Here is a 25,613-nt window from a genome sequence, read left to right as displayed (position 1 = left end):
CAGTCTTAACTGTCCCACTCGGTGACTCAATGCGCACATTAAAACTTCATCAAGTATTACTGATACAAAAAAGTCTGACCACTCAAACCTCAACCACCATTTGTAATGTCCAGAAATAAGGCAATCATGGGTGAAAATGGTTTTGTTGGTCACTTTTATTGAATTGGTGATGACTCGAAGTACAAAACAGCACTGTGCTCCTTGAGAGACAAGTGTGGAAAAAAGAAGTAACACAATGAGTGGGATGGATCCATCTTCATTGTGTCTAAAATCCTGTTTCCTGGCCTGCCCAGTTTGGTGTCTGGAAGAGAAGCGTGAAGGAAACGTACAATTAGACCATTTGTAGATCACTGAGATCGATCAAAACAAAAATTTTGTTGTTGATTGTGGGAAATGTGAAAAAGCAATGCACATGTGCAAGCAGTTAAGTGCTGACGCTTTCCTCATTGAAGTGTGTAATGTGTGTGTGTTCTGTTGGTGAGCGCTGGGTGGCTGTGAGAGCTGACAGGGACCCTAAGCAGCCGGCCCAGATGGCAAGCAGTAAATGTTCTCTATATGTAAGTGATTTGTAGCCTTGAGGACAGCAGGATGTAATGGTGCTCTGTGAGTTGTTTGCAGCCTCTTTTGTCTAATTACAAAAACTCCTTAATGAGGGGGGCCTTTGCTTTTTTACAGGACAGGGTTATGGCTGCACTCCTGCTGCAGATATTCAAACAATAGGGAGGAGGGTAATTGAGCACATCAAAAGATAGCCACTCAAGAGCTGCATAGTTAAAAAGTGAACATTTAACATGTCTGTTGTAACTCTGTGGCCTTGGTGCTGTCAGGTGTCCAACGAGGGAGCCAACCCATCAATCTGCTCTGACACACTTGCATGTCTTCAGGGAGTGAGCAGTGTGAGGCAACAGCTCAGAGTATGTGCCTGATTATGACACCGTGTGTACTTGTAGTATTTGAACAGTCTACATACCACTAAAACACACAAGGTCAACATCAAAAACACACTTAAATGGGATGACTGGACCCTGAGCCAGACATCTGCAACAGGTCCTAAGTGCAGGGAACTCCAGGCTTTGAGTAATGTTCACCAAAAGCCAGTGTGAGGGTCCACCTTATTTACGTTGCTGAGCTGAGTCACAGTGCTCAGGCATCGTTTTATGGTTGTTTGGAATCTACCTTGTCATTAGGCCTTTGAAGAGCAATGGAGGGATGAAAGCGTTAGCTCTGTTAAACTTGCTCTTACTGGCTTATTTCGTGTAAAGAGAGCTTTTGTTGATGGTTGTTCATCAACATTCTTTTGCCTTGTTGTTCTGAGCCGATCATTTGAGATGCTTTGAACTGCCCTCAGTTCATGTTGACCTTCTAGCAATCTGATCGGTTAGGGGAGGGCTGCTCTCAGCGCCGAGCTGAAGTGGTGGTTTCTATGCATGTTGTATGTACAGTATGTGCTTCACTCACCTCGGTCTTGTTGCTATGAGCCTGCTTTTTCTCAATGTTCATGGTCAGCATTTGGCTGCGGAACGAGAGGCTCTTGGTCTTCTCAATCACCTGCTGGTAAGGTGATATGGCGTTGTTCCCCATGACCACATGGCCCTAGAAATACAGACAGATCCACAATAACAACCAATAAGCCAACCAGATTTGGTCCTGCAGACACACCATCCAACAAAACCAACCAGCAGCTGCTTAGGTCCCATTCACATCTACTGTAGGCACATCTAGATAATTCTATGTCATTCTGGAGGACGGGGCTGTGATTTGCTGATTACAGAGAACTGTTGTGATGTAAACGCCAAAACATGCAGGTTCAACATGAAGCCTCATGGAAGGGACCTTACAAAGGTGAGATATTATAGTTACAATGTCCTTTCAGTGTAACCTTCAATTACAAAATCAGGACATATATATAACGGCTCTGGTCTCAGGTCACACTGGAGGAGCATCTACAGGGGCTACATGAATGTCACCGCCATCCCCAATTTACAAAGGGCTGTTTACAAAGCTTTGATTCATTAGTTAAGTACTGAGTTGACTACCGAGGAAGAACACATAAGGTCTCACCAGCTTGGAGTCTATCTTTGCATCCAGCCTGGCGTTGCGGATGAGGTTGACGATCCATCTCTCGGCCTCCTCGGGTGACATATTCAGTTTGTCTGCAAGCATGCTGTTGAGGAAACAGAGAGACATGGGGCTCTAACCTGGGCATAAGGCAACAGAAACGGAAGGACAGTTTGTCTCAGTGCTGGGCAGAAAGTGAGAAGACAAGCCAAGGATGCAGACCCTAGCTAAGAGCTATAGCAAAATCACATGTCAAGATCTCATAGAATTCATCAGCTGACCTTCCCACACATGATGACATTCAAAATCAAAACTACAAGTGCTTTGGATTCATCATTTTGGAAACCAAAACCTGAAGTTTAAACAAACCATTAAATCCTTCCTCTATACAGTTGACTTTGTCTTGAGTTTTCAGCCATGGCTTTATGGATGGGAGTGTTAGTCTGTTGGTCCTTCTAGCCCTTGTTGATTGGGACTGAAATATCTCAGCACCTACTGGATGGAGTAGCGCAATAATAATAATAATATTCGGGATGAATAAAGTGTTCTTATTCTTAATAACTGTCTGTACAAAATGACCCTCTATAAAACACATGGTTTCCAGTGGTAATGACTTTGTTGGTCCCTCCACTTTTTGGATTAAACACCTGCAAACTAATAAGACTCAGCTGTACTTTGTGTTTAGTGCTAATTAGCTAATTTTACCAAGCTAATACGCCAAACTAATATGGTGAACATCATAAATCTACACACTTGGCACCAATATCTTAGCATTTCCATTATCAGCAGTTTACAATGCTTTAGTATTCAGGTCAAAGCCAGAGCCTCATAGAGCCGCTAGCATAGTCTTGTTCAAATTGCAAAAATTGCATGAGAATTATTTTTTTTTTTTTTATAATATAAACAAACTAAACCTGAAATTACTAATGTTAGTATTAGTTGAGTATCTCTGTCTTTAACAAAACTGTGGCTAATCTGCAAAGGGATTTTTTTTCAAATAACAGAAAATCTCTGCTGCTGGTTGGTTGCCAGGTAAGATTGGTCCTGAAATTGTACTGCTGTCTGATTGGTTGATGCACACATAAAATATGTAATAGCATCTCATTACTCTTGATATCTAACACTTCAATGCATTATGATGGATGTTACACATTAGGGCCAGGGATGACTACTCACTTATATTTTCATTTGACAGTGTTAATAAATGGCCAGCGTATTGTATTCAGGCAAAATGTGTACAAGAAGCAGCACACCCCAAAAACACTTCTAATGGTCCTTTACTAATGACAGCCTGATTTACAGACTGTACGAATGACTCAATTAGAAGTGGTGGGACGACCCCATGTCGTGAGCTTCTGTGGTTACTTATCCTTATACTTATTATTTTTTTTGTACGTCTGTCCAGGACACACACTCTTCCCACCTGGCTGCTAAAGTTCGTCATGACACACTGGTCCAAACAGCGAGTGTCCCTCAACATGAAAGCCAGGTTGGAGCCCGTCCTGCTCTTTGATACAGCTAGACGTGGATGTGTCACAGTAGAGGGAGGGGAGGTATGAGGGTGGCTGGCATTCTTTGATCCAAAGCTTTCCGCAGTGCAGCTGGCTTCCCTTGTGGCTTTCAAAATAACTAGACCCCCCTCGATAACCCCATCTAGACCCCCTTCCCCCCACATTTCCTGCCCCCTTCCTTCTGTCTGACCCCCACCACCCTCCACGCCTACCACATTTCATATAAGGGCCCCAATAAATATCCTCAACCCCTCTGTGCACTGCCCACAATTACTACAGCAACCCTACCGCTCATTTCAAAAGCAAGACACCACTCCCACCGCTGAAAAACCTTACTAACATACACATACTTAATGAGTTACTATATGTCAAATTTGTCATTGTGTATAGCCTGTGTGTGTGTATGGAAAAAAATAATAGGGGTTATAAGGCCTATATAAAAACAATTTATTCTACTAATTATCACTTCCTGGTCCATTAATCACATTTTGTGACTCTTTCAGTGAGCAAGCTATGTGCCCAGACCACACCGCTTCTCACGCCATGGCTCTGCAAACACAGATCCCACCAGCACAGTTACTGATTTCAACTGTCATCCTCAGAGTCTGACTTTCAGACATTCCTTTGGTGGAAGGTAATCCTATTTGGGATTTGTGATAATGTGTCTTACCTCAAGGGTAAAAAAAATAAAAAATAAATAAAAGACTACCACTTTCTAACCCATGAATGTTGGTCAAGTGGTGGCAAAACCACGAAAGAAGGGAAGTGGCATGATGTCAGTGTCTGGATGGGGCATTAAGAGCATAAACAACAAATAACAACATTACCTCAGCATAATGAGTAAAATAGGGTTTGGTCTCCAAGTGACTGCATGTGTCTCTTTAACACTTTCACCACAGTGAAGCGATGGAGGAGACGAAAATAACGACGCACAAAAGAACCAGTTGTGGGTTGTTTCATGGGCATCTCAGCAGCCCAGAGGAGGAAAAGGGCAATAGAGAGAGACCTGTCACTCACACCCACTAACTATTTAACGTAGCTCTGCAGGAGAGATGATTACACTTCAGGTCACATCAAAACCTGAAGAAAATGACACTTGACAATGAAATTGCTCATGTGTGCCAATTTTGGGAACCTAACAAGTTCGGAGACGTGTCAGCTGTCTAATGAAGCAAGGTTAGGTTAGGATGGATAGCACATGTCGGCGCTCAGACTGACACTGTGTGTGTGAGCTTATATGTGTGTATATACAGCGATCAAATTTAAGCAAATTTGTGACCAACTTAACTCTGTACAAAAGGTCAGATTTCCCCAAACTGTATCCCTTCCATTGAAGCATGCGTTAACACTGGATTTTATCCAATTCCTCCTTTTACAGAAAAAGTTGGTTGGTGGTACAAATGTTCTTAAATTTAATTTGCTAGAAATAGTGCAGAATCTTAAACAGTTCTTCTTCATTGTACACCTGTGTTTATAAATGTTGTGAATCCGCAAACTCTCTTATTTTGAGGCTTATGTGAAACACGCGCACGCACGCACACACAAATAATAGTCAGCACCTGTTAAGAGCATCCCTCCATCACACTCACTGCCATTCAGAAACACCCTTCACTTGTTTAACTAACAATCAAGTAATCTAAGGCAAATTTGGATGAAATTTGTTATTGGTTCCGATTTTGCCCGTGTGATTAAGTGATTGCTGGGCAGGGGTGCTGGGTGTTTTGTTTGGCAATTCAGTAAAGTGGGGGCACATGTCAGTCAAGTCCAGGTCAGATATGATGATCAAAACAAACATGATCTGGTTTCCTCACTGGGGAGTTAAGCTAACCCCTAACCCCTCTAAACGTGATCTGTGCAGCGTAACACAGGAACACAGAGTGCCCCAAAAGGCCCTGGGCCTTGGCCTGTACCAGCCAAAGTCCTCTAATCTAATTTATTAAAACAAGTCTGGCAATGTTTTCCTCCCAGGAAGGACATTTGTATATCAGAGGAGGGTTACTTTATTTCATTGTTTCTCTGAGGTTTAAATCGGGTGAGCCGTCGTATACCTATCAGAGTGAAAACAAGAAAAGAGGGGAAGAAAAAAGGAGAGAAAAAGAGGGAGCAAGTAATGGGTCAGACTTATACAACCTACACTATTGACATCCTTTGGCCCTATAGCCAAGTAGACAGCCTCCATGACTGGTTTTATTTTACACAATCATGATCCTGTTCCTTGGGGGAGAGGGGATCACTTTCATTTCGACCCCTTACTCACTCTGGCTCCTGAGCTTTCGACTTCAGGCTAGGGGACTCCTTTGGGTCTCAATACCAACCTCACACTTGAAGAGAGGGGTCAGCATTGGGGTCTAACTCTGTTAGAGGAGAGAGGAGGATTGGGGAGGGGGGTCCTTCTCAAAAGTAGCGCCCTTCTTAACATGGCTGGCTTAAAATGAATGCATTGTTAAACACTAACATATGATAGCGTTTGGGAGACTCCAAGCCATTTGGAGCAACTTCGCTTTCGGCTTGGGGTTAAATTGATTTTTCGGGGAAACCGAAATGATCGTGTGGTCTTTTTAATGACTCAATTGTGAGGTGGAAAGATCTTCAGTGTTACATCCAAATACACAAGACACTCCTTCCAACTACCAGTGAGCTGTTGTGTACAAATACACTCTCGTGATGAGGGGAAGAAAACTGCCCAAATTATCATGTGTCTAAAGCATTTACTCAAAATGTCAAAGGACAAGTGTGCATTTGAGGTCAAAGCAGGGTCTTGCCACTGAAACATTCATGGTAGGACTAAGGAAATAAACCCGGTAAATCAAACAAGGAAAACAAAGCTAAATTGGAAACACACACTAGGGACACTGAAGAGTCTAGACAAAAGGATGTGTGTGTAAGCAATTACGAGTGCAGCCTGAATCACATTTTCACTGCCTACAGTACGTTTTACATAAGCCTGTATTGTATAAAATAACTTCAATTACACCAACTTCTGGTCTACTTTTGTGTCCCAAGCTGTGGGCAAAAGGCGAGTTAAATATCTGTGAAACCATCATGGCCAACAGCTGTAAAAATGTCCTCATTAAAAACAGCCATCAAATTCATTAGAGTCCACGCTTGGGTGCAGAGGGCTTCTGGGTAGAGGACTAATGACTAGAAATTTGGGTGTCTTTCAAAAATAGGCATGTTCTGTCCATCGTCATAACGCCACCAGAAATAAACACGGAAATCCCGGAAACTGCCTCTGATATGTGTTCCTGCTTCAGAGACTTCAACAAACTGAGAGCCCATGACACAGAAAAAAGGTGAAAAGTAGAAAAATCACCGTTCAACTTCCTTTTTCAGTGTTACCACTAACCTTTGTGGTCTTTAACAAGTAAATGGATCCAATTGCAGTAAGTCTGCCAAAAAGAACCAGGACTCCTAATCAATTCCAGACAATCTGCAACTGGAGATTTCGACAGGGGCTGATCATGTTCCACGGTTCAACCTTGACTACAGACCTCCACGGCTCTATGTAACAGTCAATGCAATCATTTTCGTGTCAACAGGAGGAATTCATTCCCTCTTTCCAATAAGCATCATGTGTTCATGGATCATACTTCCTTCAAAAGAGCTTCCTTCAAATCTTCACCAATCCCAATATGCCTGAGGGGCAGAAAATACTGAGAATACAGCTCTCGAAAATGAGTGGGAAATTTGTACAGTAAATTATTGAGGAACAGCATAAACAAAAGATGAACGTATGCATTACCTCATATCAGAGATTAGATACAGCTACATGCCCACATCTACTGTTACAAAGATGAGGATTAATAGCTAAGAAGAGTGAATGCTGTCTTTATCTTTGTCACTCTAAAATTGATGTAAAGCGGCAGCCAAATCCTATAATCTCTCTTAATTGCAGACAATTACTTGTCGCCGCTAATGCTCACTATAATTAGCATTGACTAAATTTCATGGTTTTGGGGAGGCATCCAAGGTCAATTTTGTTTTAATGCAACTAAACTGGATTTTGAACTAAGAGTCAATGGAGACCTACTAAACCCTCTAACCTTCATTCACCGCCCCTCCAAAAAAAGAAAAAAAAAACATAACAGGGAGGTTTCTGCCTGTTACAGCAGCTGCGAACATCTCAAGCTGTCTAAACCCTGACCTGCTCCTGGGAGAAAACTGTCCATGAATTGGCCTTGGACAGGTGGTCTTAAAAGTTTACTGAGTAAAGCAACCTATGGAGACCTGGAAGCAGTTAAAGCTCACAAACCTTAATCCTCTAGATGTGTGGGGTCAGCATGGCTGTGTAAGGAAGAGGCAATAAAAACTTATCTATGAGGAAAATTCCACTAATCACTAAGCCCGTGTTCTTACTTCCTGTTTACCGACTGCTTACAAAGTCCACTGATAGCAAATAGGACTTCCTGTTAGTTTTAAGGGACGTCTGTCTTAATTCTGCTGTGCAACATGTCCAGGATTTAAAAGCAAATGTTGTGTCCCTGCACGGTATCATCATTGTGGATTGTGTGGAGTGACTGACCTGATGCTGATGCACTGGTGGATTCGGCAGAAGGTCTCAAAGATGAAGAGACGGGCATTCTCAATGAAGTCCTCCAGGCAGGCAACCAGGAAGAAGTCATTCACCAGAACCTAAGAGACAGAGTGCATGTTACATGAGAGCAGTGCAAGACAGTTGGATCTGTCTGTTTATAGGTCTACCTTCAAGTTTTTTACAACAGCTTGTGGTTGGATTAAGGCAAAACAGTTCAACAAATTAAAACTTTTCTTTGACTCATCAAGCTGGAACATTCCGATTTAACAGTGCGGCATTGCAAGTTTCAATCTGCTTACTTCTAGGAATTCATGTCTTAATCAATTAAGGAATAAATTCTCTCAAACAAAATTCCAATCCATTTTTTATATACAGTCAGGGTGAACAGGGAAAGGAGCCTGGATGTACATTACTAAAGCATTTGGTTGGGCGAAAGTTTTAAAAGCTGAATGTATAAGTACTTCCAGGCTGTGCAAGGAGCTTCGGGCCAACTACAAATATTCAAATTCCACAACTACATGAACCAATACAGTAAGAACAGAGCCAACCACAGAGGTGACCACATTGTCTGTGACTCATCACCAGTCATCTAGTCTGGTGGTGACAGTGTCAATTCCTCAGTGCAGGATCACCAAATTTCATGGCTTCAGTCATCTTATAACTGTAGCATTGCCAAACCAAATAAACTCACAGGAGAGCAAGTCTTTTCAGCTGTCCATGTACGGTACCACCTGTGGCTTGTTACTGTAAGAAATACAGCCTTGCTTGGACTCTTACACTACTGCATATGGCCAATTCATCTACTGTAAATGTTCATGACCCAGCCATGGCCCCAGAGGTACCACTGTGTGAAATGCTCCTATTTCTCAGTGCTTACTGCATTCCAACTCTCCATATTAAGAGGTATTTCACATCACAGACCTCCATCTTCAAAAGTTCTCTAAGAAATGCCAGCTCTTTGCTTAAGCTTAGAAAGCTGCTATCTGCCCAGAGTTCTGCTTGAATAAATCCCAACTACATGGCGCTATCAGGCAACGCACATTTCAGCTATGACAAAGCTTATCTAAGGCTGATAAACTTTGAACACTTAAGTGCCCTAATTACTGTCATCTGGGACTCAAACCACAAAGCTTAAACAAATTCTGAAAAGGGCCCGAAGAGCCCTTTTATGAGCAATCTGAGGGCCTGACTATAGGTAAGTCTATATTTTTCATTCTTTGACATGCAAGCATCTAACATCTGACAGTGATTCCAGATTTGGGTGGAGTGGGAAAGAAGTAAAAAAAAAAAAAAAAAAACCTGCACAGCCTGAAGAGGACAATTTAAACCAAGCTAAAGCCCCCATTTGAAAGCACTTGGCGTAAACTATTGTGCAGGGTACAGTGAACTGAAGACAGGACAGCTGAAAACAATACCCATATCTTGCTATTACAGCAATCAGTAAATAGATGGGTGCCACTCTTCTCAGTGGCTCAAAATTGATGCATTACAAATGCTCATCAAGACAACAGCCCATCCCTATAGGGTATCCGTTTACCTCAATCACTCCATGGTCTGTGAAACATCCCTTTATACTTCTGAAATAATTTGCTTTTTAAAGATTTGCGTGTGAATTTCTGCAGGGGAAAAGCTGCATTACTGACTTCAAACAAGACCATTTTTGAAAATGTTTGCAGACCATCACAGGTAATGCATTAAAGGTGCCTTTAAACATTTTTGGAGCCACCCACCTAGTCAGACCTGCTTGTGAACTGAGCAAGGTCAATAGAGGGCTTTTGTGCCTACTGGACATGCTCTGATAAGACTGACAGGTAGGCCGGTGTTTAAAGCACCTGGAATAACTTGGGCTCTGACCTCAGAGCTAGCTGGAATTGAGCATCTGTTTCAATCACAGTAGAGTCTCTGTAAACAGAACCCCATGAGGCGAGGTCAAGACCAACCCAGAGAGTTCCTAAAAAGTGAATGTTTAACAAGGTCAGTGATTGAGCGCGTGTGTCATTTCTAAGCTGAAATAGGATACAGCTCTAATATTGTTGATAGTACATGTCATCATTTGAAGATGGCCCCTAGAGGGCTTTTCATAGGAAAAATCTCATTTTCTCTTGGAACATGCTTGGGATTTTTTATGACCATTCACAGATGATGCACACATTTTTGAGGGTATAACCAAGACACAACAAATCTGCCCAAGTGAGTTTGGTTATAACTTCTTCATTTGTTAAATATTGATTTCGGAAGACTCTTTGCATTACCTTAAAAATAGGTTAAAACGAAACGGAACTGTCAGAAAACCGCTGACATGATTTATAAACATTTACTCCTGGGAAAGAGCCATTTGATCAGGCCAGATGTTTTTCATTTTGAAGGTTTATCGTTGCAAGGCAAAAGATGAAAAAAAAGGGGGCCAAATAACCCCAAGTTTTCCTTTTATTCCTCTGCAGGTCCAAATTATCAAGTCATCTGGGAAAACCAAATTACAGTGTGTATGCAAAGAATGAACTAAGAGATCAAGTTACACAAAATATACATATAGCACAACACCAGTTAGAACACGTGTGCTCTCTGAATGCAACACTTCCATATTTAAAGATGGTTTTATGGTAATTTTTTTAGGCTGTTGAATTGTATTACACTACACTGAAACATCAATTATATGAAGGGAGAAAATCTCAAAGATTGAGAAAATAAGAGACATTCAAGCACACCAAACAGTGTCCCTCTACAATCATTGTCAGCGTGCATTCTTGACCATATGCTCATTATTACAAAGGCAGCCAGTTGATGCTTCCTGGTCGAGTATATCAGGAGTGTTGTTTAGTACTGACTGGGGACACAGACCTTAAGAAGATGGGTTCCCGAATTTTGATATAGTCGTGCGAAATGATAAAGTAAAGGCGGTAAATGTGTCAGGCTTTTTTCCCACTGATCTGTGAATACTGTCTAATCTGAGGTCAGTTTCGTTTATCAAATCATATCTGTATTCACTGTGTGTCCATATTTGTCAACAAAAAAGGACTTTTACAGTATATACATATAATTCTATTCAGGCACAAAGGACCAGACTTACATTTAGCCATTATAAACCAAAATTGATGTAAATGCTCTAAATGGCAGTGCTATGCTAGACCTCCCACTTAAAAAGAGTGTCAGCACGCCTCTGTGGAGATTTTTGCTTATAAAGCTTTTACTGTTAACTATTAGTCTGATGGGTCAATTACAGGCCATAGTCAAATCTGACAGAAGCCTGAGTACAGAGAGGATGTCTGTATCTGGAGGTATGATACGAGGCACGCACTATCTCTGTTCTGTCTGCATAGGACTCACACAGACATCCAGAAAATATGAACACTGAACAGACAGAAGGTCAGACAGAGATCACATGATTACTGACGATGTTTACTACGGTTAACGTTCAGGAGTCTAACCCTTCTGCTGCTGATAGTTTGGCAACAAAAGGTTTAAATGAGTGTTGGTGAGGTTATTCATGTGGTTACTCACAGATTCACACTCCCTGAGTTTCTTCTGAGCACTGTCAAAATCAAAGTTGACATACAGGCACTCCACAAACTCGGTAATTGGATCTTTGTAGGTGTAGGATTCCTGAAAAATAAAAATACAATAAAATCAATTATTATACCAAAATACATTTATTTATTTATGCATCATGAAACGTACGGGTTTTCAATCCAATAGAAATCACTGACTTCAGCATACACGCAGTCAGAAAGAAAATTATAAATCCTACTGACAATAATGATGTCAAAATAACCACCTGCTGGGAAACATAGCTAAATAAAAAAACAATTTACAAGTACTTGAATGAAAACATGCTCTGAACTTCCAAATCATGCTGAGGGAGAGTCCCAACCTGACCCGAGGAGCAGAAAACATTGAGCACACATTTGACTAATTATAGCAACCAACAATGTTTAGATCTCTGATGAAGATACTGTCATTGGTGGTAGTTGGTTTCCAGTTTGGACCCAAACCCATATACACTCCCCGTGCTTAAAATAAAGTGTCAACAATAACATTGGTTGTTTAAATGTCTGTAAGAAATGACTCGATAACTGTCAGCACTTTGCAAACACCAAGGGAAGAAAATAAAAAGTCTGATACCTGCTGTATGACCTTCACCAGATCCTTCAGAACCTGGCGGCGCTTACGGACATCCTTGTTTGTAATGACTGCTGTGGTTAGGTAACGTAAGATGTGCGGGCACATAGTCTGGATAGCATTTAGATATCTGGAATGAGGGAGCATGAGTGAGGATAAAGGCAATCACTTATCAGACTGATGTAAGCAAAGACATGATCTTTACAAGGACACATAATATAACATTTTGGCTGCCTACTGGGCTCCTGGCATTTAGGACAGAGAAAAAGCCTTTGCAGCTACAACAGATAAATGTCCTAACAGGACCCTCACTTCTGGACATGGGTCCCAGCTTTAAGCTGTCTCTTTCATTAGTGCTCTGAGAGAGAGGAGGAAAAGGAAACCCTGGCAAGAAGATATAGATCAGTGAGCAGGGACCTGCCCAGTAGCTGAAACCCAATCCATCAGGGACTGATGTCTCAACCACAGGTCAACTGGCTAAGGGCTGAACACACCGTTACAGGCTGATTCTAGTCCCACACTAACTCTGAAGACCATGTTCTTAAAAAACAAAACAAACAAAAAAAACAACTTATGGTCTGCACACACACAAGCATCACCACTTTCTTGGTCATCAATTGACAGTGACTGTATCATCGAAAATCCTCAATGGTTTCTAAATGTTTATCTTTGAACTTCACCCTCCACTAAACCACTAAACTGACAAAATTAAATCTGAAAAGAGGAAGTGGAGTGGGCCCCTTCAGGTCTCTTACAGCTAAGGCCAGAGGAACACATGGTGCTCAGAGAGAGTGCCGGCAAATGTTTAATTAGCTGAAACAATTAAAGGGACAGGGGACCTGTGGCAGTAGTGATGTAGAGTCTAAAAACAGCAGTGGGCTGCTTGGCAAAGCCATCGCCAGCCTGGTTTTAGGAGAACTCTCTTCCTCCCTTTGTAGTTGCTTGACTCCCGTGGAAGACCGCAACACTCAGTGATGTTTTCCTGATTAACTTACACCTACTCACTCTCCAGGGGTGGCTCCAATAGCAAGCAATCTTGCATGAGTCACTGTACCATATCTGGGGGGCATTCACCCTACCCCACTTAGGGGACTTCATTTTATTCTTCTTTTTATAGTTTTGAGGCAACAAGCGTCACTGCCCCGGTTTGCTGAAGATGCTACTGAGGCATGCAGCCAAGAAATCAAGAATGAGTTCAAATTTCCTCTATTCAAGGGGGGGCTGTGGGAAAAAACAGAGGGACAGGGTAACAAGGTCCCATTTCACAGCTTGTCTGGAGAAGAATATCTTGTCCAACAATTGAATGAGTGATATAGACAATCAAGTGAGTCTAGATCTATTACTGCAGTGGTATTTGCCCAGTTTGCACCTGCATCATACTTAGCTACTGAATATTGTTTCCCGTGAAGTCTGTGCAGTCTGTCAATAGTACACAAACAAGGCATTGGACCAACATCTGCTGACTGCAGGGGTAAGAGAGGTCATATGTGGAGCTGAAGGCCAGCCACTGGTCACCAACTTCAGCCAAAGGAAGTACTGGTCAAGAGATGGGAAACGAGAGCCAAGCCTCAGTGGGGAAAACATGAGGTTTCTAGACTGTGAAACTGCAAAGCACACAAAACTACCTCAGTTTGTCCACACAGATGGTTGGGTGAGCTTTTCATGAGTAATTATTGGGCAGGCCTCCTTAATCATCCACAATAAAATTAAAAACTGAGTAAAATTCAGGGAACCAGACATTTGAGTGTGCTGTGTTGTGGTCGCCTGTCATACTGTCTGTGGAGCCCAATCATCTGTACAATTATACAAGCCTGCAATCAGAACAGGGGGAGGGAGCAAAGACATCAAAATAGGCCGTGTGCAAATTTTAACACAGAGTATAAAGTTTCCGATCTGCGATACACATGGACTCGTTCTCGACTTGGAGAGTAAACAGACCACACGAAAAACACACACTTCTGAAACCACTTTAAAAATACCAGTGGGGTTCATGAAGAAGCCCACCACCCAAAAGTGTGTTATTAAAGCAAATGGTTTTCTCTAAATCAAGTTAATGTTATAAAATGACAGATTTTTAATCCAAATCATCTAAGAATTACGAATTACCTTGGAGCTACAATACAATTTTCAATATGCTTGAATATGGACCCAAACTATGATACAAAATTCTTCTGTGGTGGCAGTAAACACAACACATGGGTCCACTGATAACTGTGCTGTATTCAGACCTCATAAAAGATATTTAGGGCTGGTGAACAACAACATTAAGCACAGAGACATCACTGGGCTCCATATCTTTCCAGTGGAGAAACTGAGTTTGACAGCAGCATTGCATGGATGGCTAGCTCTGACAACCATCTCTACACTGCTGTCTGTGCTACTAAGTGATGGTCAGTCAGTCTCCTCAGTTTCCCCTGAGTTGCTTCTTCCTCGTCCCTCTGCAAACAGTGCAAATTGTTGAAAGGCTATGTGATTGCAGCTCTGCATTTCAAAGTACCTCAGTGGGCCAACAGACCAAAGGTCCAGCAAAGCTTCAGAGCTTTTTCTTTTCCTGGCTCCTTTGTTTGGTGGAAATAGATCTTATCTTTACAACTACTCTCTGGTACTCTCACAAAAGTTTGGCAATTTCCTGGGTGTAAACAAGAAACCAAACTAAATAATGCTATATTTTACTTACTGCGGCTGATACAGAAAGAGCTCAATGATGTTGTCTCTGCCCTTGGGGTGGTTGAAGAACACAAAGAGAGACCAGTGAATGAGCCATGTCCTCTGCTGGAGAGACTGGAGAGGGGAGGTGACGGACTAGATAGGAGAAAGACAGAAATACAGACAGGGGGAAGAAAGGCAACAAAGTGTAAAAAAAAGAAGAGACAAAAACTTAAATTAAAAAAGACTTGTCAAATAGAAGCGGTCCTTTTCTACAGTATGGTACAAGTAAAAAAAAACAAACAATTTAAGTGGTCTTGCCTCCCATATGGCCATCAGTCAAACATGGACAACCACTTTATACTCTAATCCAAGCACTAAGTAGTCAGATGAGCGTGTGTGGGTAAGGAATAAAATGCCACAGCAGAGCTGTACTGAAAGTGAAATGTCAATATTAGAGTCCATGTAAGGGAATCTAAATGTGGTATCAAATTCTGAGAAGTGGGGCATTTACGTTGTTATCGATAGTCTCTCTCAGGCGGGTGAGGTCCTCCATGGCTGCCTCCCAGTTCTGCATCAGGATCTCTGAGGCCAGCTTGCCCCACAGAGAGTTTAGGGCATTCCTGTCTGTAGATGGGACCTTGGAAACAGACATGGTGCACTGTTAGAACCTGAAGCACACGACACTACAACATAAGAAACAGCTTCTCTACATTACTTGACGTACTAAATAGTCATTTAAAAATATTCTTATACAGGTTGGTGGACTGTTCAGTAACATCTGCATCCATACACAATGACAGCAGGCTTTCCACTACTTGCTGGGCTTCAGTGGCACTGCTGAATTGTGCAGTCACTTTTCTTATTTAATTATGTCATCCTAAGGGAAGAGAGCGCGACAGAAAAAGAGAAATGAAAGACTGTTTAGCTTTTAATAAATCAAATTTGCTGCACTTAAACGTAGAACCACTGCACTGCAGTTGACCATACCGTTTGATGTGTTGAGATTACCACATTAAGTAAAGGCATATTCAGAGCATGTGTGTCACTATTTTGTCAGAATAGACTGAAACACACTTGTAGTGGAGTTTTTTGATTGGGTATGACATTTCTGCTGCATAAGGCTGTTGGTGAGAAAATTCTACAATAGAATAAAAAAAACTACATCATCCCATCCCAAAGTTGCATTATGTTCTTTCGCTTAGTTAATACAACACTATTATTCACTCTACAAATACAGACAGAGGGCTGACTAAAAGATCGAGCCAAAGTATGAGCCTTAATAAATAATCTTGTTTGTATAAAGTACCGTGGAAAATCTAATTCAGAAAGTAGTAAAGGCAGGATTGTCTGGAGGTGTTTGTAACTGATGGAAACATACAAAACATTTGCTGCCATTTAGTTTGCTTTTCTGTCTTTCATAGCAATGTTAAGTACCTCTGGGTTTTTTGACTGCTGGTCAAATAAAGGTCTGATGAAACTACTCTGAGATCTGGTGCCTTGTGATGGGCACTTATTATAAATTTTGTTTTCTTGCCCAAATCATCATGTAAAAAATAATGAATATTTACACTGATATTTTAATTATGCAGCTTTAGTGACGACACTGAAAAACAATCATCAAGAAATGCCCAGGACATTTCCTAATGATAGTGCCCAATATGTGAATTAAACTTGAGCATAATGTTTCCAGTCAGATTTGCCTTGTTATCAATTTTTGCAAACTTTACTCATTCTCAGACTTCAGTCAAGAGAATGATAATTGCAATAATCTTTATCCATCACCTTCAGTAACTTTGGACAAGTCTGTCGTTATCACAAGGTAATTAGGCTGAAATATGAACTGACGCTAAAAGACATTTTTTGAGGATAATTGCTCTCAAAAATGTTGAAGACTACTGTTTTTGATTTTCAGAACAGACTAAAACAAACAAAACAAAAAAATCAGGTAATGAAACACAGGTTGAGAACGCCTCTGAACCTCAGCAAGGCAATCACTGTGTAGTGGACATCAGACTACACCCTAGGGCTCATGGGAAACTCTGCGCCACAGTAGTTCACGATAACACCAAACACCAGACGCAGTGACATGAGTCAAGCAGGAAGTCAGGGTGGGTGTCTGCTGAGCGGCCAGAGAAACCTAGATCCTAACCACACACCCCCGTACACTGTTGGACAGCCGCTGAACTGGACTGTGAGACGCGACAGATGCAGAAGTGGAGGAAACACTAAAAAAAGAACAGGTTTCCGCTGGAACCCCAGAAATTGGTAAGATTATTTGGAAGTAAAGAGTTTTTTTCTTACTTGGCAAAGACCAGTTACACTCTGATAACATTTCAACAAAGTGCTATAATATGAGACAGCAGCGTGTCAGGGGCAAGTATTTGGAAAATCTCTTGTAGTATTCCCCAAAAGGAGAGCACAGTTAGATGGTGTGTCCATCCATCCAGTCAGAGCAGCAGAGTTCCTCTAATCATTGGGCACGACTCGGATCCATTATGAATGATTTCATAATGAGTGCAGAAGTCACACGAAAGATCAGTATTGTAACAGTGAGAGAAGAACTTGGCTCCACTGCCAGTATAAAGGTCAGCGTTTCATCTGTTCAAGTGTTTTGTTTTGTTTGTTATTTTTTTCCCTCTCTTGGAAGTCTCTGCCTGCTACGTTTGGCTGACCTCCAGGTCATTATGGCAGCTTTCTACACACAGACACACACACATACACACACACAAACACACAGAGTCTGGCTTTCACTAGTGGCCACGCTAGAAAAGTTTCAATACCTGGGTTTTTCCAGCAGTTACCTTAAGTTTCCATTGGTTTGTGAAATGGGCACATTTTCGCTGACTGACCAGCAACAATAAATTTACTGTGCTGGGGATCCGTCGGGATACTCAATCTTTATTCTTAACATTCAATCCCTGCATTAAGTGATGATATGAATAAGTTGCTCTTTTCGGGCTAGGCCACACTGTAACAAGACCTGAGGCATGGATTTTGCAAGGCTGGCTTCCTTCGTTTAATTGACTGGGTTTCCCACGTTAAATGACTTTATGGAGCCTCACCTCTCCCATTCGGGGGAGGGAGACACAGAAGAGGTGCCTGTGAGGATGGGAGGTCCACAAAACACTGAAAAGACGGGAGGGGGAGAGTGATATAGAAACTCCCACTAAAGAAATCCATTTCTACCTTTTCCCCCATCTAAAACCCCTCTTGCATTGTCAATAGTAAGCAACAGATATCTAGTTACAGAGCCTGATCTAGCTGGAACTTAAAATGAGGGGTTTAACAATTTGAGGGGTAAAAAGAAAAAATATCTGTGCTGGACTTCGAACAACATACCTCAATTAAAGCAATTTTGGTTTATTTAGACTGAGTTGCAATGCCATAAACAACTGTTGCTGGAACAGTGGGACATATCTGTTGCAAGCTTTTGAGGACTTTTCTTGAAGCATTTTTTTGGTGGGGAGTGGAAGTGGAAAGCTTGGGTGAATTACCCGTCATCTTGTCTCGGATGCATCTCTTCCTTCTACAGATTTAAGCAGATCAGTGAAAAACCCATCAAATGAAGTACCCAAATGCTTTGGGTTAAGAGGGTTTGTAGCGAAGACGGTTCATCATCGCTCAGAGTCACTGCCAAGTTTTTCAGGAGGGGACACTCCAGCATAGTGAATGTGCATGACTAGCCAGAGTCACTGACATCCGAAAGGCAAGAGGCAACACAGTGCAGTATCAAATGCCAATTAGACTAGGAACAAAAGATTGTCTTAATGTTTTTCACTCTAATGAACAGACAAAATGTTGATCTTATTTTTGCCCATTCTTTCAGGGTTGGCTTTGGCATGGGTCCTTGCTTTACCGCAAAGCTAAATGCTGAACCAAAGACAAACAAAAGCAAGAGGACAAGTGAGTGACACTTGGAAACCACTGACTGTGCAGCCTGGTTCCACTGGTCATTATAGGACATTCTGTTGAGTTGAACTTACCAACACTTGATGCAAGATAGCATCAAAGGAGTCAGAAAGTTACATTTCTGTTGGAAATTTGTTTTTCATTTCAGATGGAGCAATAACCTCATGTCGACAGGGGGTAGCTATAAGCTTCAAGTTGCCCTGCATGTGACCTTGAAGGCAGCTTCTGAGTAGGCAACAACTGACGCCACCTCCCAGGCACTGCAGCTCAAATAGCTAATAATGGGATCGTTTTGACATAGGTCTTCTTGTTCCGTTGGTAGGAACAACAACAGATTATAACTTTCAATAAAAGATATTCATAGCCTAATAACAGGCACCACAAAACCTAACTTCAGGGCTTATTGCTGGTGTTGTTTCTGCTTGTGTGTTAAACAAACATTAAACAAACCTGCAAAATGTTGCAGAGCTGGCAAATCTTAATATCTGAGTCACAAATGTAATCCTCATGTGATGTCATGTGATTTGTAGGGGCACACGGTGCTTCAAAGTGACTGGAAAGGAGCCATGGGATCTGGCAAACAGCAGTTAACCACCTGCTAAAATAAAAACTTCCAATGGTACCTTAAACTAACCAGTGGTTGTTTTTGAAAATGCTCATTCTTCCTGAAATTTTGACTTCTCTAAGAATATTGATCCCTGCAAGGATGCAGCTACCTGTACTTGTCTACCTCTTCTTTTCTAATCAAAGACAGTACAGTACAGAAAGTAGGCCCAATTAAGAGTCCAACATTGAAGGATCACTTCTTGAGGAATCTAAAAAAAGATGGTTACACCGTTCACATAATCAAAACACACAGACAAAACTCTACAGTGACTCAAACGTAGTTTTTGACCAAGATCACTGAGAGGTTTTCAAGTCTTATGAGAGACAGCAGCCCTTGCAGTCAGGCTGCACATAGACTATTCACTGGCTAGTTCATCTCTCACTCATTTCTGAGGGCAAAGGGAGAGAGGCCACAATGCCAGATCCCAGGCAACAAGTCTCTTTGTTTATAGAGGAAATAGGGAGTGTGCATGTGCACCAACAAGAATACTGCCAGTGCTCTTTGAGAACTGTAATTATCTTCCTCTGCACAACATTTGTTGGCATGGTTTGATTTTTAAAATCATTTATCTTGAAAATGATTGAATGAAACCCTTTCTACTGTATAGATTTGTCTTTTTCCACCAGCTCATCATTTTATATTCAGGGGAGAAAGAGCAGCGTAATGAAGGGTTAAGGTTAGGGTCAGCCACTAACAGCTCTCAATGAGGACATTTCATATGGACCCCCATCAGACACGTACAGCCTCTCTGAAACATCTTGCAGAATGTGTGTAACCATCTTGATGCTAACTAAGAGATGCCTTGCATAACTTAAGCACACCATAAGCTCAGAAGTCGTGACAAGGGACTCTCTGGCCACAGCACTCAAATCAATAAGCTGTCTACTGAGGCCCGCCCCGTGAGAAGACTACAGACAGATTATGCAGTTCTCCACTGATCACTTGGCCCAGTAAAAGATCCTACTCAAGTCATAGAGCAGCAGTCTCCTCCTAATACAAAAGACGTGCAGGGAATTGAACAGGCAATGACGTAAGCTTTTCACATTCAATTACTTCTAAGTGTTCTTTTCCTCTCCTGTGCGAGCACTGGCCTTTTGAGGAATTAAAGCAATCTGGCAAACATAATGTGATGTTCAATTTTAATATGTCAGAGAAATGCTTTAAGCCAGTATATAAATGAGCATAGTAAAATACTACAGACACTCTGTTAAGTGAGGTAAGGTGTACAGTTATCAGCAAACATCACTTTCAATGTTAACTGGTGTTGACTGGCAATGACAAGAGATGAAAACTTACCAAGACACGGAAGAAGTAGAGGTATTCTGCAGCGCCAGAGTAGTTTCCACATTCATACTGGAACTTGGCATATCTGTACAGTGTGTCCAAGTACTCCTGACGAAACTTCAACAGAAACACGAGTATCAGTATCACAAACAGGGCAAATGTAAAGCACTGTCAGACCAAGTTACAATAATTGGGCATATTTTCAAATCAAACATTGTGCTTGCTCTGTAATTTTACGCAGCTGTGGTGCCGAAGGAAATCCCAGTTCTGTGTCATAACTATTGGTGTTGCGATCATAAGAAATATTTTACTTCATCTTGGTATACCAAATATGTTTGACATCACCGTCACTAAATTGCAAATCTAATTTTAATTTCTTATTTATTCACAGACGTCATGTTATGTTTCCTGCTGTGGTAGCACACCACTGCTAAATGAGCATTGAATAAACACTGCAATATCATATCAGTGGTATTCTGCCTTAAATAGCAAGAGAATATTTAACTTTTGTAACAAATCTGTTTAGGAGTGGTCTTGTGAACTAAATAAGCAATGCATATGTATATTTACATAGGGCTATCATTTGGAGCCTACTTGTTTTCCTATATTTAACTGCCCTTCCTGCTGTCCAGTATCTCACAGCACCGTGCACTGACGTCAGGCCATTCACCAAGATTCAGAGGAACTGTGACAGGCAATGGGTGCTCTGGGCCGCCCAAGCCTTTCCCACAGTGTGCTGAGGGGCCCTAAGCCGGGGCTGTGTGGAGGTGCACTGAGGACAGGAGGCAGGTCAGCGGGATACCGGAGTGGGAGGGGACCAATGGAGGGGAGGGTAAGAAGCCAAACATCACGGTAAATATAGAACCTCCGGCATTCTTGCGGCTCTATCCACGAGTCCCGAGCTACTCCGTTTATTCTTAACAATTCACCACAGAATGTAAATGTCCGCAGAATTTGTGCAAGCCATACAAACCCCGAAAATGAGTTAAGGGTTTTGGGAAGTAATTCTGCATTTCCCTACTCGGCCTGCCCCTCCCACTTCGCCCCTAAAACAACCATGGGTTCACACAAGAGCCATGGGAAATGCAGTGAAGAAGTGAGATGTCAGCAAACCAGGCCAACTTACGTTATGTTTTTCAGCCAAATAGTCAAAGAGCATTCGTCCATCTCTGCAACAAAAAAAAGAGAAGACAGTTCCTGTAGTTAGAGGCCATTTAACTTGAGTCGCCGTTTGGCTGACATCCTGGTGTTTGGAGTCCCATTCAGGTATATTTTTCCACTTCTGGCCTAAATCAAGAGCTGTACATAAATGAAGACCATTTCACTTTTAAAACAGTGTGATGGGCTGTTTATTACATTTGGTTTGGCTACTACAAATGTATGCTAGCCATGTCTAACAAATTATGTCTGGTGAGGAAAGTGAATACTGATTTCTCAGCACAGCCTTTAGGTCTCTATGGCTTTGTCAAAATAAAGGAATGCACTGGCTCTTCTTAACTGTTCCGACTGCATTTTACAACTTTGCCTGTGACCCAAAATCTTGGTATTTATGTGGACACCACACTGAAACTGTGTGTATTTCTAGGGCATGTTCACTTCTATAATTTAAATGAATGACTGCACAGTTGAAGGTACGTGTATGAGGTGTGTCACTCTCATTTAGGCTTAGGTAGGACTCTTCACTGCTTCAGCACCGTTGTCTCTGTTGACAAGCTACAGGAACCTCCTGGGGGAGTTCCTTTATTGAACTTTTTAAAGCATATGTGTATCCACGCTGCAGCTGTATAACTCTGCAAAGACGCAAAATCGGCAGAGATACATATCTTATATTTCGCTTTGCACTTTTAGACTTTTAGATTTAGATATGAGTCGGCTGCTGACATGTCCAACAAGTGGCAACTGTTCAGTAAAAAGTCTGCACAGCATTACTGCCACCTTCTGCACTGAAAAAGTCAAAGAGCCATCAGCAGCATGTTCACTCAAAAACCCAAAAGTGGTTTTGATTGCTTTAACAAGTCCGAACAAATGAGACCATAAATCACAGATCACCCTAATGGTAGTCATAATCCACAGTGTGTCTAATAATGACAGGCTGTTTATAAATATGGCACTAACATGATTTACTATGATGGCTGGGCTTGGTTTCTGGCTTCAGTAGTCGTCCAAATAAAGCCTTGTCTATTAGGTAACTGTTCAATAAAGCATTAAGACCAATAGGTTCTATTACTCTGTTAAATGCTTTGTGGATCTGTGTGCATTTACTCCAACCTACAGGACATTGGGTTTCAAATATCAACCCATTTCTCATTTCCAGCACTGGATGATCCTTTAATCCACAAACAATGTGAAAAACAAGCAACTGCACAGAGCATTATCTAGGCCATAATGGTGGAATAAAACTGTTGCATGTCCTTTGGCTTGAGAGAAAATTCTTCATTGACCCCAGATGAGTTTCCTATTGTTTTACAAACCCAATGGTATGAAGAAAAAATCATTTATAATTTAAGACAGACGCACAATCCCTCATCCAAAAGGAAGATTTCCTCCTTATTCCATACTGACAGCACACTAACAATAACATAGACATGCACTAAGTCAATGTTGATATTATCAGGCTTCAAATCTCACATCGCAGTTCATACAAATCTGTGTCTTCAATAAACAAATGTCCACAGTCCAACTAAAACGGCATAATAAAACAATGCAAACTGAGAAGAGATGGATAATGCTTTTGATCAACTGTACACACTCGCGCCAAGACACAGATGAAGACTGAATATGACCAAAATATTTTAATCACTGTAGATGACAAAACAGCCTTAATAAAGTTAACCACAGCATCTTGTATCTGTCTCTTTTTTCTTTGTTGAGTTCTTTCAGCAAAAGCCCTGAAAAGGCTGAGTAAATATTTCATTCAAAATGCAGTTCTTTGGACTCAATCATTTTGCAATACTGCTCTGCCGTCTACCGTTTCAAACAACAGGTTTTAACTAATCTTAGAATGATGGCGAGTAAGGCCAGCAATAATCTTGACAATCTCACTAAAGCTAGCATAAAATCTGTTTTAGGTTTATACATATAGAATTATTAAATAAGCGGAAAGAAACCTACTCTTGATTAAAAATAACGGGCTTTACCTGGTGGACTGCATCTGCCTTGTTGTCTCTGGGTCCTCAAACATTTTCACGATGGGTTCTGTCTCTGACTGCAGCTGCTTTAGCTGGGCCACCACCTCTGTCCTCTTCTCCCTCAGAGCTAACACGGGGAGAGTTGAGAAAATCATTATCAACAGCAACACAATAATAAAAAACATTTTACATGGTCTGAGGTCCAGCACTTAAAACGCTGTAAAACTAAGTTTATTGCAAAATCAATTCTGAATAGAGCGAGTGATGTAGTGCAGGAACTCTTTATGATTTCTGTCAAGCAGTATCCTATATCTTGGTGTTGTGTGTGTGTTTTTGCATCCACCAGCACTTACTATGGGGAATTTCCTTCTCAGGAAAGAGGCTTCTGTGCACATCCATGGCGAAGTCCACCATGTTTGTGTCACTGAGGAGGTCCAGCTTTCCATTAAGCAACTCCTGCTCATTGTATATCTACAAACCAGAGGCGATAACAGAAAACAGAGGTGAGCTGCATTTTTGGACATAATTATGAATAAGCCTAACAAGGAGGTCCTGGAACAGTTAAAAAAAGACACCTCCAATTCACTGATTATTACAAACGGTCCAAAATATTTACAGGATAATGACTTTGTCTTATTTTATTCATTCATATGCCCCCACACCCCACATGGCCATCTTAGTTGTATTAGCCTTAATATATACATATATATATATATATATATATATATATATATATATATATATATATATATATATATATATATTATAAATTCATTATGAAATATAAAAGAGTTACAGTGACAGTATACACAACATTTGTACTGAAAAAGACAGCTGGATATTGTTCGTGTTGTTATAAAGCTCAGCTTAATATATACCATTGCTAGCCAAATAGTCATGTACCCGGCTGTTAGCTTACATTTCTGTTGGTGAACGTAGCGGGCGTCTGCCGCCCCTAATAGTTGTGTTGCGTGCTGTGAACATTGTTAATAAATATCTTTTAGCAATTGAGCGATACTTCCCAACAGTTGGCTAAATATGCCTTCCAACCATTGGTGTTATTGTCACAAATTAACCACATTTTTAGCTTCCAACTGTTAGCATCGCCTGGGTAGGAACCCAGATACGACTGTTTCACTGTCCGGAACATCCCCGCTGGGCGGCAACATGGCTGTCCCGTAGAATGGTAACGTCTATGGGAGCACCGCCCAACAATTGTGTAAAACAAACTTCTTCCAGGTGATAAAACGCGCGCTCCTACAACTGCCTGACTCTCAAACAGCGCGTGGCTGGATTGTGTAAAGCTATCGCCATTAAAAGAAGCACTTCCGGTACTTGTTTTCAAAAATAAGTCAATTGGGATCATTAGAGATTCACAATGAAATACATTAAGTATTTATCATATAATGTAATTAGTACAAGGTCGTGTTTTAACTACATGCATCGATCTACTCGCTTTAAGCGTTGTTCTGCGATTTCTTCTCCCGTTTTACACGACAGATCTCTAAAGTGACACGTTCTTGTGCTTTTATTTTGATGGATTGACGCTACATTTCCGGATCCGCTCCGGGTAAATGTGGCTTCTTTACACAGCTGCTGAAAACGTGATCAACCCTTTATCGTACGCGGCTTTTACAACTGTCGAAAAGCCGAATATACTCCTCCAGAAATTACGAAAAACTGTACCGATGTGTTTACGTGTTGATATAGTCCGTACCTCTTTGACAGACAGGAACTCCAGCAGGGGAAAAACGAGATGACGGTCTAAAAAGTGGGCAATTCTGGTGGTGAGGTCGTATTCCGCCATCTTTGCTCCT

At 41.4% G+C, this 25,613-nt stretch overlaps 1 protein-coding gene across 1 annotated transcript; it reads right to left on the bottom strand.

The window, feature by feature from the left end:
• Positions 1-137: 137 nt before the first annotated feature.
• eif3ea (eukaryotic translation initiation factor 3, subunit E, a) lies at positions 138-25,613 on the bottom strand. The gene is made up of 13 exons (XM_070835304.1): positions 25,514-25,613; positions 24,150-24,267; positions 23,806-23,923; positions 21,795-21,837; positions 20,681-20,785; positions 15,380-15,505; positions 14,897-15,021; positions 12,223-12,349; positions 11,602-11,703; positions 8,092-8,201; positions 2,062-2,164; positions 1,459-1,593; positions 138-301 (listed from the first exon to the last, which is right to left on the bottom strand). Exons 1-13 carry the CDS (start codon positions 25,601-25,603, stop codon positions 266-268), a joined length of 1,338 nt encoding a protein of 445 aa, XP_070691405.1. The 5' UTR covers positions 25,604-25,613; the 3' UTR covers positions 138-265.

This window comes from Pempheris klunzingeri, chromosome 8 (assembly GCF_042242105.1).
Source record: "Pempheris klunzingeri isolate RE-2024b chromosome 8, fPemKlu1.hap1, whole genome shotgun sequence".
Lineage (NCBI taxonomy): Eukaryota > Metazoa > Chordata > Actinopteri > Acropomatiformes > Pempheridae > Pempheris > Pempheris klunzingeri.
This window is presented reverse-complemented; position numbering and strand designations above follow the sequence as displayed.

Excerpts from the sequence above, each read along its gene's own strand:
- eif3ea (XM_070835304.1), bottom strand. The coding sequence starts at position 25,603 with ATGGCGGAATACGACCTCACCACCAGAATTGCCCACTTTTTAGACCGT. Across the intron at positions 8,202-11,601 it reads AACTCAGGGAGTGTGAATCT|GTTCTGGTGAATGACTTCTT; the intron begins GTGAGTAACCAC and ends TCTGTCTCTTAG. Across the intron at positions 1,594-2,061 it reads CAAAGATAGACTCCAAGCTG|GGCCATGTGGTCATGGGGAA; the intron begins GTGAGACCTTAT and ends CTGTATTTCTAG.